Here is an 18,689-nt window from a genome sequence, read left to right as displayed (position 1 = left end):
TTTTCACGTTCAGGTTTCCTTTCTCGTTATATTTCTTTTCTTCTTTTCCTCATTTTGCTTTTGTTAGCGCCTTCGCATAAATCCTCAAAACATTTGCTTTTAATTTTTCCTTTTGTTTGGAGTTATTTCGAAGGAGAGTGTGTCTCTCAAACGTGACGTTTGTATCCTGTTAGGTGGGAGCGGTTTTTAAGCCGCTCTTCACGTTTGTATTGTTGACACTGCTACATGGTCTCTGCCACCATTCTTGGGTGGGGTAGTGACCCATGGATGACCCCTGGGATCAGGTCACCCAGCTCTGACCTGTGAACCTCCTGGCCGACCCGTTCGGGTTGGTCCCACTGTGACTCCGCATGCAGTGACTCTGGACTGAGGGTGCCATGCTTGTGCAGATGTGTCCTGTCAAGTATGGCAAGGTTTTCTCCAGCATGCTTGCCTCCTTGCTTCCTTCCCTGTAGGTCTTTACAGTGACAGGGAACCTGACAGTGCTTTATACACAGGCAGAAACAGACACATATCAGCTGCCGCAGACTGCCTAACAGACTTCTCTAGATTGTGTTTTTTGAAGTCTTTACATTTGTTTTTGAGAGCTGCAATCATATCTGAAAGGCATAGCGGTCAAACCAGAAAATCTCTGCTCAAATAAAAGCAAAACTCTGCTTTGATTTAAAGATCCAGTTTCAGTTTTTCACTATGAAAAGATGCAGTGCTGCTTTCTCAGCTCATATGTAGCTGGTACAGACGTCTTGGATAAGACTTCGTCATCCCATAAAGCACAGCCGGGTGCTCTGTGTTCACTATAAACGTGCTCTGTTGCTCTTCTGCTGCATAACACTGAACGTTTCCTCCACAGAACACAGAGGACAGCGCTCGAATCTCCATCACTTTTTTTCGTCTGTTTCGAGTCATGCGGCTGGTCAAACTTCTCAGCAGAGGAGAGGGTATTCGCACCCTGCTTTGGACTTTTATTAAATCCTTTCAGGTGAGATGCAGCACAAATGTTTAATCAATGTCTAAGGGAAAAATGGAAGTTGCTCATATGAATCTTTTTCTACTTTTCCCCTGTTTTTTGCCTTAAGGCTCTGCCATATGTTGCTCTTCTGATAGCCATGCTGTTCTTCATCTACGCTGTCATTGGCATGCAGGTTGGTAAACTGGACAGAAAATACTTTTTCCACAAATTTTTAACCACAACAGTAAGAGTGCAGTTGTATTCATTTGGCAATGTTTCTCTAACAGGTGTTTGGAAAGATTGCAATGGTTGATGGCACTCACATTAACAGAAACAACAACTTCCAGACCTTCCCACAGGCCGTGCTGCTTCTCTTCAGGTCTGTGGATAACTGATGTCAGGCCATCAGGAAAATCAAATTTGTTTTCTAGGTGATTAATTTGTGTGCGCCATGCCTGCGTTTTCTCCAGGTGTGCCACAGGTGAAGCGTGGCAAGAGATCATGTTGGCCTGTATGCCAGGGAAACTGTGCGACCCAGAGTCTGACTACAACCCCGGGGAGGAGATGACGTGTGGCAGTGGATTTGCAATAGTTTACTTCATCACTTTCTACATGCTCTGTGCTTTCTTGGTACACAAAAATGAAACTGTGTTTATCTAAGGATTCATTTCTTATCAGTTATACTTGCGTGGTGTGTATTGCACTACCTTATCATTTGCAGCATCAGTAGTGGGAGTTCTGTTTCTTAAAGATATCAGTTTTCACATCGCAGGTTTAATATGTGTAACATATTACTATACATATAACATTTGATCATTCTTACACCTAGAGCTAATATGAAATGGGGCAAAAATGAATAATCTTTAAAATCATCATAACATAAAACAACAGGTCCAAGTTATGTGCATCATAGCACAATAGTGTCAAAATAAAAATGTCCTTTCTATAAAATACAATGTGTTCCTAGAACCCTATGTATACTGTATGTCTGTTATTTTGAAAAAAATACTTTGTAAATATATTAAGACCTTTTTCTTTTATTTTCGTAGATTATTAATTTGTTTGTGGCCGTCATTATGGACAACTTTGACTATCTGACACGTGATTGGTCCATTCTTGGTCCTCACCACCTTGATGAATTCAAAAGAATTTGGTCAGAGTATGACCCTGAGGCAAAGTATGTGCTTTATTCCTCATCTGAATATTCATGTTCATGTTCATTTTTTAACTATGTCCATTACTTTCTATGTATTTTTCTCATATAGAGGCAGAATTAAACATCTGGATGTTGTAACCCTTCTTCGTCGCATCCAGCCTCCACTGGGTTTTGGCAAGCTGTGTCCTCACAGAGTGGCTTGCAAGGTCTCCTCTCCTCTCCTCTCCTCTCCTCTCCTCTTCTCTTCTCTTCTCTTCTCTCCTGTCATTTTGATTAATAATTTCAGGTAGAAATGATGATTATTTTACAACAATATTAAAGGCTTGTTCTCTTCTTTCAGAGGCTGGTAGCCATGAACATGCCTCTGAACAGTGATGGTACTGTTATGTTTAATGCCACTTTGTTTGCACTGGTGCGGACAGCCCTAAAGATAAAAACAGAAGGTATAAATCAAACATGAATGACATTTCATTAAATTGCTGCTAAGAGAACAAAGAAAAATATTCCCCCAAAATTCAGCTCACGCACACACTGCATTAATTGTTCTCAACTTCAGTTTAAATGACTGTAAAGTGGAGGGCTGGGTTCTCAGGGATGCTTGTTTCCCTGTGGTGCAGGTAATCTAGAGCAGGCCAATGAAGAGCTGCGAGCTGTCATCAAGAAAATTTGGAAGAGAACCAGCATGAAGCTGCTGGATCAAGTGGTGCCTCCTGCTGGTGGTTAGTGGAATTAACATCACAGACACCTTCATGTCCTCTGTTTGACACACAAATCAGCCTAAAGCAGCCTGCAGAAAACACACACACACAAACCATATGCTTCCATGCTGTTCACATATAATTACTCCAAACAGGTATTTTGTAACCAAGTCCTTAAATAAACCTAACACTCACGCTCACACTGAGACAGTGTCACATATAAATAAGGCTATATTGTGCTGTTTCTGCTTTGTTCATCTTCTCCCTGTTGTCCCCTCAGCAGTATGTCTTTTTTAGTCTGTGTGTATTCAGTACACACTGCTCCCTCCCGCCTGCCCTGGATGCTGATGGAGGCCACTGACTATCTGCTGGGCTTTGGGCTTGCATGGCCTTATAGACCACTGTGCAAGAGCATGCTTCGTCTTTCTCTCCAACATCTCTGTCCTTCCTTCTTTATCTGTTTCTTGTCTCTACTCTCTCTCTTCTGTCTTTTTTTTTTTTTTACTGCCTGAGCTTTTTTTCTTCTCATACTTTTGTATCTCTGTGTCCAAAACTTTGAAAACACTTCAGAATATTCTGAAGCAGTTCTGTTTTAGGGTGGTGGCATGGAACTAGTGTTGCCTCTCTCTCTGATCTCTGTCCCCAGCGTGCTTGTTCAAAGTGATTCAGACCCCTGCTTCAGAATGATTCTCACACACTCGTACATGCTTTTTAAATTCAAAAAATGGCAGAATATACATGCAAGAACACAAGCTTTGAGTACAGTATTTAGAAAAAAAAGCATACATAATATTATGTAGGGGCATACATGAGCACAAGCATATGAAATTACACACCGACATGTATGATGCATACTGTAGTTTTGCTTGCTTGCATGTGCTAAAGCAGTTAAAAAAACATTCAATAGCATCCTTTGACATCCAAGAAAGATTTAGAAAAGAAAATTTAAGAAAAATTTGAACAAATTAATCAAGTGGCCTAAATGGAAAAATTGTTTTTGATACACATTTAAAAATTGAAAAGCCTTTCTGTTTTCCTGTCATGATTAACTGAACAGAATTAAAATTGTTCATTAATTTCCAATGAGCTCAAATGCTCTTGTTGATCTTCTCTTGAAGAAAAAAAGACTTTCTGCAGAGCAATAGTAATCATTTAAAGTTTTATCAGTCCTTTTAATGTTGCAGGTGTTTGAACACAAATTCCTCCAATTAAATCATCCACAAGTCAGACATACTTACATACATGTAATCTCACAGAAATACACACATGAAGACATGTTGGGATATGTTCATTCTCTGTCCTTTCTGATACACAGCAAATGATCCTATTTGGTACATAATGAGGTAAAGTATATACACCATCAAAATGGATTTATAACATTTGGTTAGAAATCATTTGGTTGGTGGAGGTTAAAAAGTGCCTCGCTATTCTTAAGTTCTAAGGTGGTGAACCCCCACCACCCATAGACGAGGGAAGAGAAGAGTCTTTCCCTCTCTCTCCCAGGGTACTGTGTGTTGCTGACATAGGAAGCATTTGTGTGGTCTGTTCACTCAGATGATGAGGTAACCGTGGGGAAGTTCTATGCCACCTTCCTGATACAGGACTACTTTAGGAAATTCAAGAAACGTAAAGAGGAAGGCCTGGTGGGTGCACACCCTTCCCAGAACAACACAGCCATTGCTTTACAGGTGAGTCTTACGACACTCAAGTGTGTTTCTGACAACGTGAGACGGGCTGTTGAGACCTTTGTTAAAATGGATGAATGAATGAACTTTGTTAAATCTGATATACATCTCTGTGCATTTCATTCAAAACTCATCAAGAGTGCTGATGTTATGGTTTGTGATCCAGCAGGACGTTCATGATCTTGGTGTACAGTATGATTCTGTGATTTATGTTTCTCTTGTGTGAATTTAGTACTTGTGTCTTCTGTGTCTCAAAAAAATAGCTAGATGTTGATGTTAAGTGCACATCACTGTCTTCAGCCACCATTGCATGTATTTTCTGTGCATCACAGTCCACGACTCATGAATTTCACATGCAAAGCTTGTTGCAGTTTCTGTTACCTTATATCGTATGATATATGGCGTCAGTATAGTCCCATATATCACTGTCAGACAAAAACATGACCAACTAGTTTCTTTATATTTAACTTTTTCTATGTATTCTGCTATTATATAGATCTACAAAGAAAAGAGTGAGAAGAAAATTATATTTTTACATTATTTACATTTTATTTTTTTCATCCAACTAGTGGAAAATATTTCAGAGGGAAAAAAAGGGACTGAAAGGGCTACAAAACAACATCAGCAAAAGTAAAAGCGAAATATACGAATAAATACTTTTTTGGAGTAATGTTAAGTAATTTGGAAGTGTAAAAGTAAAGTAAAGTAGTGCAGTAATGAGTACATACAAAAATGATTTAATTTAAAGAAAAAACATAAAAATGGGAAGGTAAGTTAATAGCAGAATAAAAATGAAGATAAATAAAAAAGTAAAACGAATCAATTATATAATTACATGCAATGCTTTCACCTGAAATGTAAATTGCTCTCTTTTTCCAAATTAATAAGATGTTTAAGAAATTGGAATCCAGTCATTTTAGGCACCACACAGTCAACATAATCTCCCGTTCTTGGTGATAGGAAGGCAACTGCAGCAATCAAATTCTTTGAGTTGTTGATTTCTCTTTCTGTCAAGTTTTATTTGACAAATTGCAATCATTGCAGTGAAAATCGAATACTAAACACAACATATGGGTGATTGAACATACATTTTTCTATATTTAACTCAAGAAATAGCCATGAATCACATTTTTTTATTCATATTAAATTACTTCCTGCAGTACTCAAAGTATTCCCAGTATGTGACAGAAGCATATCTGGAATCTACCGAAGGCTACATTCAGGAGAGCACATCTGCCTGTCTCTGTGTTCTCATCTCTCACAGTCTGAAAGTACTGTAAGTGTCAGGTGTTGTACAGCACAGGTGCGTGTATGTTCAGTATGTGTGGTGGTTGTGCCTGTATGATGTCAGAGTTCGCACTGTGAGTTTTAAGATGAAGGTCACAACCATAGCTCTTAGCCTTGTTGTTGTCATGGTTCCAGGCTGGCCTTCGTACGCTGCATGATATTGGGCCTGAAATTCGCCGGGCGATATCATGTGATCTGCAGGATGACGAACTAATAGACTTTATTCCAGAGGAAGACGAGGAAATTTATAGGGTAACTGATTCAAATTTACACAAAGGGAAATGTTTGTGCTTGTAAATATTAATTCTTGTTCATGGAAAGGTACGTGTGAAAAAGCTAGCTGTAGATGGAAATGGAGTAGGAAGCATTTAGCAGCTAAATCTGTAGCAGAAGCATTAGCTTCAGATTTTATATCTGCAATATGTAAGTTTTTTTTCTTCTAATGAGTTCATTTTGCTTTATTATGTTTCTTCTCCATTTCAGTTCCAACAATCTAAACAGTGTTTTGTTTTGCTCGCACATCATGCCATGTACCAGCTTCCTAACTTACTTTTGCACATATATTTTTCTTAAACAATATCAGCCCTCAGACTTAACATCAATAGCATTTGTCTTGTAAGAAGGAGAAATGCTGGTGGTTTTACTGTGAGTGTTCCTTCACAGCGTAATGGTGGACTCTTTGGTAACCATCTCATGAATGGTGGTCATCGGCGATCCAATGGGCATCAAACCAATGCCACTCAGCGCCCTCTGCAAGTGCAGCCTCCACCTCACTACGCCCACATGGAGCAGCCAGTAGGACGCCTGTCTAGAGCCAATGCAATGTCCCATCCCAACCACCATCATCACCACCACCACCATCATCACCACCGCCACCACAACTCCTACGGAAAGTCTCCCAAATCTACCAACATAAACCTCAACAATGCCAACGTGTCCAGTCTTCCCAACGGAGGACACCATCGCTACTACGAACACGCACCTCCCAATGGCTATCCAGGTCTACGCAGCTCCTATTATGATTACGACAAGCCACGGACACCCCAGGGTCAAAGGTATCCACACAGTGATCATTATGTCATGTTGCAGAATTAGATCAAACAATATAGAGTGAAAGTGGATTTATATAAATTTATATAAACCTGAAGCTCCATTCACACCCTGTTGTTGTATCCTTTGTCTCTGGCACATTTTATTTGGCAGTGTGTACTTACTCCCATTACGCGTCAAATGTTGCAATTACATGTGGACTAAACATGTAAAATATTACGTCACATCAAGACGTGCTCAACATGGACTGTTGCAGCAGGAATTTCAATACTGTCTGAACTAACTCATCTGTAAGAAAATCTTTGTAGAAAAGTCAGATACCACGTTTGTATGAATGTAATTACAAGTGTATGTTACAATGAATTTGATAATTATGGAAGAACATATAGCACTAACACATATTAAGAGGTGTCCTTGTCTTCATTTCTGCCCAGTGATAGTCACGAAGAGACTTCTTATGGTGTACAACAACACATAAGAGGATTTATTTTTAAAAACATCACTGTGGTTATTCACTGTGTGAGTGCTTGCTGTTGTCAGACATCGGTGGACAATACTGCTACTGTGTTTTTCCACAGGCAGATTCTTATCAGACTTTTCCATTACATTAGCCTCTACTGGAAACTTCATTCCACCATGCATCAAAAGCCTACTCTTGTACTGACACTTAATTTGTGACCAGTAGCACATTTTTCTTCTGATTTCCCATCTTCTGTTTAAACTACATTCTCCAGTATTGGGCCTGTTTTTCCTTAGTGCCCAAGAAGTTTGGGGGACAATTTCATTGCTTCCTCTTTATGAAAAAGAAATGATTCTCAGATTGTTTCTTATCTTAAAGATAGATAATGGAATTGTCAGCCGACAGTGGAGTCATCGCCGTCACTCTCTGTTCTCCTTGTACATATATATGAGAATGCTGTATATGCTTCATATACTGTATGATATATATGTCACACTTTCTTCACCCAGTTTCCTGTGTTCTCTCCTTCTCCCTTTCTCCTTCCTAACTAAATTCTTTCTCTTGGCCATCCCTGTGCTTTCTTGGACAGAAGGCGCTACTATGAGACCTATGTTAGGTATGTTGTTTTTCTAGGTTTGGTTCCAGCAATGTGTCTCAACAGCAAAAGAAGGACTTTTGTTTCATTTTGACTTGGTTTTGGAAATTGTTGCATCCTTGCTAAGTCAGTGTTTCACATTACATGCTGGCCAGTCATTTTGCTTTCCTAGTTGTTATGGCACAGTTGTGTTTATGCATTGTTGGATAAATAATAGAGAAATGAATGTGAGTGGTCAGCATTGTGCTGAGAGCAGCCCTGCTTAATGCATGTGTAAAAGTGATGCGCTTGCTTTAAAGGACTACCCAGATGCTTGAAGACAGGGGAGTGTATGAGAATGTTTGAAATGAAGTGAGTGAAAATCACTACTTGTGTCCACTTCTTCTGTTTAGTGCACATTTCCCGCAACACTGCATATAGTTAACGTCATGACTTACTAGAAAGAGATGTGTTTTAATTAAAGTAGTGAATGTCAAAGTGGATGGGGTGTTTACATGGCAGAGATAACCCACGACTTCTGTTTGTCTTGGTTTGGTTGTAAAAGGGTGGTCTCTTGAATTGCTGCCCCCTGTAGGCTTGTGTCTGCATGGCAGTGCATGGCAGTATAGCAGTAACCCCCATAACGACAGTAACAGTGTGCACGCTCTAACCCCTCTGCCCTGGCTCTTTCACAGGTCCCACAGAGGGGATGGTCGCCATCCCACCATCCGAAGGGAGGAGGAGTTTGATGAAGACCATTTCTCCGGGGAGTATTACAGCGGGGAGGAGTTTTATGAAGATGACAGTATGCTGTCAGGGGACAGGTAACAGTCTTTTCACAGTTTTGCAGTTTGCAGTTGCAATTTCATTCTGACTTGGCTAGAAATTTATTCCAAAGGTGTTTTGGATAATGGATCCCATAATGTAATGTTCACCAGGTATCAGAACAGCGACACGGAGTATGAGACTCCCAAAGGCTACCATCATCCTGACAGTTACTACGATGATGATGAGCAGCCTCTCTACCGCGACTCACGGAGGTCACCAAAGAGAAGATTGCTTCCTGCAACACCTCAAGGTATATTATGACCATCATTTATATATAAAAGATAGACATGGCTTTCTTCTCTGAAAGTGGAGGCTGATATTTGAATGCATTCTTTCTAATGGCCAGTAGGGGGCAAAAAGGAGTCAATTAGAAAAATAAGCATTATGCTCAAAAAAATCTTTCTCAATCAGTCTACACTCTCAGTAATGACTTTATTTAACACGGCCTGATGTTCATTTAGTCAGTTATGGTTTGATATAGAGTAAGCAGACAGGAAAGAAGGGTATGCTTTAGGGTATTCTTATTGTGTGATTGTCGCTACAGTAATAGTGTCCTTGGTTTTTGGTCAGATCCTTCCCTTTCATGTGGGCTCTGGTTCCAAAAAAGTAAGGTGGCTAAAATATTAAAATTGTTCATCCTATAAAAACAGCCTGTGATTGTCGTCCTCCTTGACCTGGTGCCATGTGTCAATGTTAAATATTGTAGAAAGCTTTTACGTGAGGCACACCCCTCTTTGCTTTTCATTTCTTCATAGCTTGTTATTACATTGTACATTAGTACATTGATCAGAGCATAGATTTTCTTAATATCTGAAATTATTAAAGTGGCAAATGTTAATCCTCTATCCAGTTAAGGTGATTTTAATAGATGAGCAACATAAAATAGCTGTGTGGGGGTTTTTGTGTGCTTGTGGACAAACCTCACAAAGCTGTAGTTTTCTTTTAAAGGTTGTACATGTACACAAACTTTGCTTTTTGTTCGTTTTATTGTGTTGTATTACTCGTATGTTTGAATTTCTCTCATTGTTTCTAAGTTAATGCTCACTGCTCTACTCTGGATTAATTCAGGTAATAGAAGGCCATCCTTCAACTTTGAGTGTCTGCGCAGACAAAGTAGCCATGATGAGCTTCCACATCAGCGTACTGCTCTACCACTGCACCTTATGCAGCACCAGGTAACACAGACATTCTTTAAGTTACATTTTTGGCCTTGGGTGGAGTGACATTTGTTAGTAAGTTGCAGATTGCATCAGCTTTCTTAAATGAATTGCTAAATATCACAGAAAACTGTTGAATCGAGATACTACACAGCTATGAAATAGCAGCAAACAGAACTGCTTCCCAAGTGGGTGGCACAGTTTAACTATACTTCAAGTCACTTTTGTGTTCCACCGTCAAAATCCTCCTTCTTCACCCATCAGGTTATGGCTGTAGCAGGGCTGGACTCTAGCAGAGCCCATCGCCTCTCCCCAACCCGCTCCACCCGTTCTTGGGCCACACCCCCTGCCACACCGGCCAGTAAAGACCAGTCACCATACTACACCCCTCTCATACGTGTGGAACACCCACACAGGGAGAGTGTTGTTGGTAGCCAAGTGTCTGTGCGCAAGAGCTCCTGGTACACAGACGATCCCGAGTTCTCCCAGAGAACGTACTCACCTGTGCACCTGCAGGTTCCTCCGGAGTACCATAACCAGTACCACCAGAAAAGAGGCAGTGCAACAAGCCTTGTGGAAGCGGTGAGTTTAAGGCTGTTTGGTGGAATAGTTACTGGAAATTTTGCATGACCTGGGCTTTGATCTCACAAGCACATTTTCAGATTTATTGTGTCATCTGAACAAAACACAAAACACAGTCCTAAAAAAAATCCACACTGAGATATTTTTCTTCAAATTCCTCCGAACAGGTTTTGATATCAGAAGGACTTGGGAGATATGCCAAGGATCCCAAGTTTGTCGCTGCCACAAAGCACGAGATAGCAGATGCATGTGAGATGACGATAGATGAGATGGAGAGTGCAGCCAGCCACCTGCTGAATGGAGGAATGTCCCCGGGTATCAATGGGGTAAATGTGTTTCCCCTTCTGACTCCAAGGGATTATGAACTGCCGGACACCGCAGCCAGCTACAGTGATGAAGAGCCAGAGACAGAACCCAGAGGTCCTTACGAGGAGGACCTGGCAGACGAGATGATCTGCATCACAACTTTATAGCAGAGGCTGAAGGATTCTGCACATTAGGACCCTTATAGATTTGCGAAAATTTAAAAGAAATGCATCTGTTGGCTCTGACCCAAAGAAGTGCCTTTAAAGTGAAGAGAAAAGGCATAGGGATGAGAGACACACAAGTCCTGTTCGTTTAATTGTTCTCCACCTGCCAGCCGTGGAGGTCACAGCACAGAGCCAGTTACCATTCCTGTTGAGCACAGAGGGACAGACTGGATCTTCCTTCCAAAGGCTTTGACCTGATGGTAATATACAGGTTCTGCCTGCAGCCAGTCAAAGACAATAACGCTGATGCCAGTGAAAGAGATGGACCAACTGGCAAAGGTGTGAGATGCTCTAGAGGGTGGGTCTCTAAGGGTGATGACAATCAGATGTTCGATGTCATTACCTCAGTCACTTTTTTAAGGTTTGGCATATCATGCAAGTTTTCAATGCAAGCATAGAAAGGCATATCTCCTCACATAGTTTTTAGAATAACTCGACCCCTTCGTCGTTAGCGCAGATCGTTTAAAGATCGCTAGAGCTGAGTGAAATAGTGAGATAGAGAGCTGAGTTGCACCAGATTATGCAGGAACTAACAGTCCTACTTATAGCATCATTCAACTTGAGATATGTACTTTTCAAGCAACTAAAGCATTTGTGATAAATGCACTAGCAGGCAGGTTATTTTAACACTTTAGAATAGCCTGATTAATATTTCATAGTTGATATGCTGTAAATTGTATTATATAACAAAAGAAACTTTGTAAAGAGATATTCTATATTTTGTAATTATGTATCATTTAAAAGATCAGCAATATGGACCCTTGTGACTCATGTTATACTATAAAAGCAGACTTGCATTATTTTATTAGGTAAACTGTTCGGATATTTATTTGCTTTTTTTTTTTTTGCCAATATGCACCTTTTATTTTGCCTATGACGACAGCATTCTTTAGAGGTTCTGCTTATGTGGCGACACTACCGCACAAGATATGCTTTGTTTCCTTAGCATAGGAGTACACTTGTTACTTCATCAAACCGACAATGGAGCATTTTTAGAAGGCAAGCCTCAAGGATCCAGTGCTGAAATTTCTCACAGATGTGACGAACACATTTGTTTGCATATTTTGTGCACAGTATTTTAAAATGCGTAGTGCATTAACAATGCTGCTTTTTTCAGTTGGCTTCGGAGTCAAACCTAGGTTTTTGTCAGCCCCTACTGAAATGCCTTTTTGCTGCTGAAAGAACGAAAACTGATAGATGGTAATAACAGGGATAAATTAACACTTTCAAAGCTCATGCTGGGAATTTCACTCTTTGTTGGTCATGGCAGGGTTTCGTTAGACCTTTGTACCGAATCTTAGCTATCACATCTTAGCCTTCATGCTGTATGTGGAGAGGGCTTAGGTGGCAGAAGACACATGCACACATCCAAGGGCCGGAAACAGCCCCAACATGTGTTCTAGGTGAAAGTACTGAGGGTGTCCTGGTGTCAGGATGCTGCAGAGAGGCAAAGCAATACTAACCCCCACACCCCCAACCTTTCTTTCTCAGCCTCCCTGGTTCCTGCGTATAGTATACCTCGTTAGGCATTGGTGAAGACATATCATTGTCACAGCTTATCTGTTTGTCCCAGTATCCCACAGTGGATTCGTTGAGATTAACTAGGGCTGAACGTGGATTTTAGTGTGACTGTATGAAAATGAATGGCAAACCCCACACTGGGTACGTTTAAATAAAGGAGTAGCTGGAGCCCACAAGTTTAAAAACGCAAGGCAACAAAATATCTTTTAACCATTCATCATCCGTTTTTCTCTTGCATAAAGATACTGGACTAAATAAATTGAGGTGGGCTATTTCAGGCGTTACCATAGAGCGTTTAAGGGTTAATGTGACCTGCTGTTGTAGGCGAGTGCATACTGTACTCTAATTCAACCGAATACTGTCATGAAAATGTAGGTTTTCCATTTTGTGTGCACATTGAAAGGGCTCTTTGAATTGTTTGTGAGTAAAAAAAAAAAAAAGTGTTGTAGTCCTTTTGTTGATAACTGTCATAAAAAGGACCAATGCACATAAAAGGCACATTGTACTATTCGTAGCAATTACAGTACTGATGAACTGAAGATATGCATTATTTTGTAAACACTTTTAAAAGTTGTGTTAAACTAAAGATTAAAAGAACTTACTTTTACCTCATGTCAGGGATTCCTGAAAAAAGAAAAAAAGAATATAATGATTTGGTTCAGTCTACCAATGGTATTTAAATATTAGCACATAGCTGTTTGTCTTTGCACAAGTAACTGTATAGTGCTTTTTGTTTCTCCCTTTTCTAAACAGATTTGTGTATTAAGGTGAGACAATTTTGTACTTTTTGTGACTGTGTGTATGGTTTAGTGGAATCTATATTTGTCATTTACACCTCACCTCATAATGCTGGGAATGAAAGAGTATTAAAAACATTTTTCAAGGTGCACTGTTCCTCTGTTTTGCAGGTAGGAGAAAAAATAAAATAAAATGATCAAGTACCAGTTTACAGAGAAACACATGTTGATTTGAACGTTTCTATTAGTTTTCTTCATCTTGTTATGATTATAATTACTATTACTACTATTAATGTTCAGAAAGCTGTATTAAAATAGAAGATAATGTAATATATGTACAATATGGAAAGACCCATGGTAATGTTCTCTACTTGAAAGTCTTGATATCTGCTCCTTAATGTTTTTATTGAGTAAACATCTTTTCTCTTAGTAGCAAATGCTTTACTATAACCCTCTAGGTTTTGTATCAATACATTTTTTGTATTTTTTATTTTATTTTATTTTGGCCTTGATTTTCTTTGAATCGATACTGATATTTTATTTTCTATTGATCATCATTGAATAAACTTATGCTGAAATGCTGTTCTAATCTCTTTGCATTCTACACTTTTTAGCAGACAGACAGTTGCTGTGAGTGTCGCCTCGCAAATCAAAACAAATAATTCAAACGCATAACTTCACTGACGTTTGTGTAATGTGACAGAAGACGTCTGCAAAATGAATTTTTACAAGCATGTTGCATTTGCACATTTCAGGAAGGAGACACTTTGTTTATCTCCACAGTTGTTGTCGCCTCCGATGCCTCATCGTCCTCCCATGGCTCTTTCCCACACATCAGGAAGGGTACAGCGTATTTACGGAACTAAAGGAAACATATATCACAGTCTATTATTGTAAGTCAATAATAACATTTCTGATTTATCAGCATATACAGTAGAAACTATGTACATTAGATAGGCTTTTAGATTGTAGGTTATATCATATACAACAAAACAAACACTAACAGTGATATTAAAGTGTGACAAAATAAAAATAACTTTTAAAATGTAACTCATTGCCAACCCTACACATATGCTTTAAAAAGAGAGTATAAACATATAATAAGGCTTTTGTAAGCACAGAAATATGCTTTTTTTTTTTTTTTTTTTGGCCTGTCCCGTTTGGCTCTTTTGCCATCAGAATTGTTGTCTAAAGGCAAAGAAAGATGCCCAACGGATTTACTTTACCAAACTGACCATTCCAGCCTTGCCGTAATGGTCCATTTGATTCACCTTTTATTGTTTATTTTATTTTCACTTACTGAATACGGGACAGACTTGACTGGGGGAAAGAAGGGGAGAAAGAAAGAGGGAAAGAGAAACAGCTGAGAAGAGGGACGGGGGAGAAGGGCAAAAGACAAAAACCAACAGAACGGGCAGAGAAAAAAAATGCATATATCAATCACCTGGATCACCTGCTGAGAAAGAAAAAAGAAAGCAAGCAGAAGAGAACAAGAGTAATAGAATAAACAACATCACAATGATATATGGGAATATGACAGTAAATACTAAATGTTAAACATTATTGTGCAGCACATAAGATCAGCAGAACACAGTGTGCTTTGAGGTAGGAGCCAAAAAGGGTGTAGTTTGTGGGTGTGATCACCCGTGTGTACACCTGTGAGCATGGACGCGCTTGTTTTTTGTTTTTTAAAAGGTTCCTTCATGTAATAATCTGCTAGAGGGTGTGGGGGGGCCACAGCCCCGTCCTCCAGGGCGTGAAGCAGGTGTGGAGGAGATCAAAACTCCAGACATCCAGAGGCCCCCAGAACACAAGAGACCAAGGAAGACCAACAGAGGGGCAGCTGCGCCACTGTCCCGGAAAGAGCTGAGGAGAGTCCCAGATGAGGGCTCACTCAGCAGCCGCGGAGCAGAAGCCAGGGGGAGTTGCAGTGACGCGCCCGTGAGCTCCGCCGGCAGCCAGCTGTGCCTGAGTGACCGAGCCCCAGGCCGAGAGGCCGGGGGCACCCCACCTCCGAAGTGGCCCGAGCGAGCCCCAGGCTCCAGGCCCCGATAAGGGGCCGCCAAGGAGTGAGCCGGTGTGTACCTGGACGCCCATCCCCGGACACAAAGAACCACCAACGCACCAATGTCTGAGGGGGTCCGCCACTGGCAGGGGAAGTGGTGGTAGGGGGAGATAGGCCTCCAAACCTTGGAGGGCCTGAGATGTCCCCAGAGAGGTGGCGTCTGATACCCAACCTGACATATAGACACAGACATACAGGCACACACAGATACAAACATCCATTCCCACCCTCATGCTCTCATATGCACTTACTCCACACTCAACCAACGTGGAGACAGACATAAAGAGACGCTGTACACACGATCACACTCCCCAAGCGTACTCTACAAACCGGGTCTAGGTGCCCTCGCCCCTGGAGGGGGGAACTGCACCCAGACCCAGGTGGTGTTTCCCTTTTCCCTGCGGTGGGGGGAGGCAGACCGCCCCGACTCCGCAGCAGCAGGAAGGCTCCACACTCCAGACCGCAGTCGGACGGCCAACTCCTCCTCCTAGCCCCCCTGCTCCAGCAGGTCGCAGAGAACGGGGGTGAGAGAAGACTCCAAACCTCCCTCCACCCGCTCATTGTAATGTTGATGCATGTGTGTTCTAAGGTGCATTTAAAACCCAGGAGGGCATGGAGCTACCTGCCAGAGAGCAGCAGGTAAGCGCATGGTCCCTCCTGCTAGCCCTCAATGTCTACGTGTATTTAAAATTGAGAGGTGGGCAACGATGCCAGGGGTGGGGTGTACACCCTGATGGTACTTTGGACTCCGTGTATCGTGCCCACCCCCAAGATCCTATATGTATGTGTAATGAGAGTGTGAGTAATGTGAATGTCTAAGTTGTGGGATAAAATTGAGGCAGAGGCAGCCAGAAGGGGACAGAGGGGGGGTAGCCTCCTCTGCACCCTGGTGACATACCCCTACTCCAAGGCCCTGCATGTGTGGGTGGTTGTGGTGGAGCGGGAAGAGGGAGGCAGCTGGAGATGGGGAGGGAAGGAAGGGAGGGGCAAGTGACCCCTCCCTGGGGCCAGCTCCCCCGCTGACCCCAGTAGGCACCCCCATACTCCGCGACCCGCCAGGGAAAGGGGGCCCAGGCCCATCCAGACCGGGCCCAGTGCAGCAGCGCCGCCCGGCCCCACAGAGCCCGGGACAGTCCACCCAACCCCACCACAGAGAAAACTGCACCCACCCCACCATCCACTCATCTTCCAGACTACATAAGACAATAAACACCCAGGCTGAGATCTTCCTCCACCTCTCCTGTATCTCCCCCTCCTGCAGAGGGAGCTCCTGAGGAGAGGAAAGCTCCTGCAAGATGTGACAATCTCCCCCACCAGTTGAAGAGCCCCCCAGGTGGCTCGACGCACCGGCGGCACCCTGCTCCAGGGCTGGGCCCCCATGCACCCACCCGCCCACAACCCCGGCAACACACCAACCAGGACAGAAATATGCATTTAAGAAAAACATACATGTCTGTAACTACAACCCCTCCTGTGTGTCTATTGTGTCTATTGAAAATATGTTTTACTGGCTTTATGGGAGAATTGATCATATGTGAAGGTAACTGTAAAATTAAAAATAAACAAAAATAGACTCTAAACCCTTTGCTCGTTTTAAACTGGGGTGAAATGGTTTATTTACTGTAGACAAATTTAAAATTTTCTCATTAAAACTGGAATATTCAACGTAAAATATATCAAATCTGTAAGTTATATAATACCAACAGAAACAGTGTTGTATTTATTCCTGTATTTCCTGAATAGCTGTGTAATACATTTTATCCCCACTGGGTGGTGCTCATGTGACGGAAAAAAGTTGATTCACTAGTTCCCCTCAATGTGTTTACCATATCTGGCTGAATACAATTATTACCTGCTTATTGAGGTAGATATAGATGATGGGATTGTACACAGTGCTGCTCTTGGCCAGATAAACAGGCACTGTGCCCACCAGAGGATGAATCTTCACATCTGGGTTGTACACCACAAGCATGGCCAGGGTGGCATACGGCATCCAGCTGATCAGAAATGTCAGGACCATCAGGATCACCATGGACGCCACCTTCATCTCCCCTTTAGCCACTGCGCCACCTTCCACACAAGCCATCTTTGATACCTGTAAAATGGTGTGTTACTGATAGGGTCACTAAAGACATTTAGAGAGGAAACATCTCTGCAGTAAGATTCAAGACTGAACTGAAAGTGACAAGAAGCCCCAGCTAGACACTAAACACTTTACTGAACAGGATTAGAATTTTAAAAAAGCTGGTAAGAACTGATTTAACCTTTAAAAAACAGAAAAATAAAACACAGTATCATAAAGTTTACACACTTCTTATAGTATATTGTCTTTATTGTGAGTAGTATGTGTAGCCTAAAGCTGTCAGTTAAATATGATAAATTTAAAAATAAGAGATTTTACTAGTGATCAGAGTTATAATGTAAATTCAAACACATACTTCCATTGCGCTACAAATCCCGCAGATGACTTTAACACCATAACTTAAAAGTATGTGTGTTATTTTTTCAACGCTATAATAGCTCACCCGGTGTAACGTCCACATTAGCTTGGTGTAGGATACCAGGATGATGGCAAAAGGAACAGCAAAGCACACCGCAAAGTAAACCACGATGTAGGAGACATTTTGAGGGTCTCTGTTGTGCCAGTCTGGCGCACAGGATGTCCCAACACCCTCCAACTCATACCTTCCCCATCCAAACAATGGAGGCAGGTTCCATGTCAGGGACCACAGCCAAGATAATATAACACCTCCAACTGCATGCTTCTTTTGGAAGGTAATTTGTCCCAGTGGCTTACACACCACAAACATCCTCTCCACTGCGATCAGAGCAACGGTGCACAGAGATGTGATACCTAAAATAAATAAATAAGTAAATAAAATAAAATTTGAATTTTCACGAACGCTAGTGGAGGTGAAAGTACTTTTAATGACACTGTACTCCATGTGGTATTCTTTGAACTTACCAAACAAGGACACAGCAAAACCTTCCATCACACAGCCTGTTCTGCCCAGGGAAAAGTACCCTTGGGCGTTGTTGACCACAGAAAGCACTCCTCCGGTCATGGCTGTGCCCAGATCAGCCACAGCCATGTTCATTAGAGCATAGTTGAGCGGCTGCCTCAGCTGCTTGTACATGAGGGACACAATAATCACTGTAGCGTTGAGGGTGATGGCCGGACCAGTAAAAATGGCCATAATGATGGACAGAATGATGAAGCCAGCCCGTGGAAGAGAGGGTTCCCCCTGCGGACCCAGGTAAAAAGAAGCATTTTGCAAAGATCCAGAGTGCTGCATGGATGCAAAACTATAGGAAAAAAAGTGGTATGGTCGTCTTTTCTTCCCTGGAGGTGCTCAGAGTTCAATATCTCACTACTCGAGTGTGACAGTGGAGATTAGACGACTCGAGTC

The 18,689-nt window shown here is 41.7% G+C and overlaps 2 protein-coding genes across 3 annotated transcripts in view; one reads left to right on the top strand and one right to left on the bottom strand.

Moving 5' to 3' along the window:
- Positions 1-13,764, top strand: part of LOC308403007 (voltage-dependent L-type calcium channel subunit alpha-1D-like) — a 63,694-nt gene extending 49,930 nt beyond the window's left edge. Inside the window, 17 exon segments of the mRNA XM_080892219.1 lie at positions 851-979; positions 1,077-1,142; positions 1,237-1,328; positions 1,420-1,579; positions 1,999-2,126; positions 2,215-2,311; positions 2,446-2,548; positions 2,723-2,824; positions 4,358-4,491; positions 5,911-6,027; positions 6,439-6,830; positions 7,875-7,901; positions 8,555-8,683; positions 8,798-8,937; positions 9,756-9,862; positions 10,109-10,426; positions 10,594-13,764. Of these exon segments, the coding sequence (XP_080748345.1) occupies positions 851-979; positions 1,077-1,142; positions 1,237-1,328; positions 1,420-1,579; positions 1,999-2,126; positions 2,215-2,311; positions 2,446-2,548; positions 2,723-2,824; positions 4,358-4,491; positions 5,911-6,027; positions 6,439-6,830; positions 7,875-7,901; positions 8,555-8,683; positions 8,798-8,937; positions 9,756-9,862; positions 10,109-10,426; positions 10,594-10,899 (2,547 nt within the window). The 3' untranslated portion in view covers positions 10,900-13,764.
- A 175-nt stretch (positions 13,765-13,939) lies between these two features.
- LOC308403008 (parapinopsin-like) lies at positions 13,940-18,643 on the bottom strand. Of its 2 annotated transcripts, XM_080892220.1 has the most exons (5): positions 18,245-18,643; positions 17,805-18,133; positions 17,132-17,374; positions 14,659-14,670; positions 13,940-14,076 (listed from the first exon to the last, which is right to left on the bottom strand). In XM_080892220.1, the coding sequence occupies exons 1-5, from the start codon at positions 18,573-18,575 to the stop codon at positions 13,966-13,968; spliced, it is 1,026 nt and encodes a 341-aa protein (XP_080748346.1). In that variant the 5' UTR covers positions 18,576-18,643; the 3' UTR covers positions 13,940-13,965. The 2 variants fall into 2 exon arrangements, with proteins under 2 accessions (XP_080748346.1, XP_080748347.1); XM_080892221.1 differs by lacking the exon at positions 14,659-14,670.
- Positions 18,644-18,689: the final 46 nt, after the last annotated feature.

Source organism: Rhamphochromis sp. 'chilingali' (assembly GCF_963969265.1).
Source record: "Rhamphochromis sp. 'chilingali' genome assembly, chromosome: 9".
Classification (NCBI taxonomy): domain Eukaryota; kingdom Metazoa; phylum Chordata; class Actinopteri; order Cichliformes; family Cichlidae; genus Rhamphochromis; species Rhamphochromis sp. 'chilingali'.
Note: the sequence above shows the minus strand (reverse complement) of the source record. Positions and strands in the feature narration are given on the sequence as shown.

Coding starts and splice junctions, on each gene's coding strand:
- LOC308403008 (XM_080892220.1), bottom strand. CDS start 18,575: ATGCAGCACTCTGGATCTTTGCAAAATGCTTCTTTTTACCTGGGTCCG. Junction 18,134..18,244: donor TTTTGCTGTGTCCTTGTTTG/GTAAGTTCAAAG, acceptor TATTTATTTTAG/GTATCACATCTCTGTGCACC. Junction 17,375..17,804: donor TAATGTGGACGTTACACCGG/GTGAGCTATTAT, acceptor ACCATTTTACAG/GTATCAAAGATGGCTTGTGT.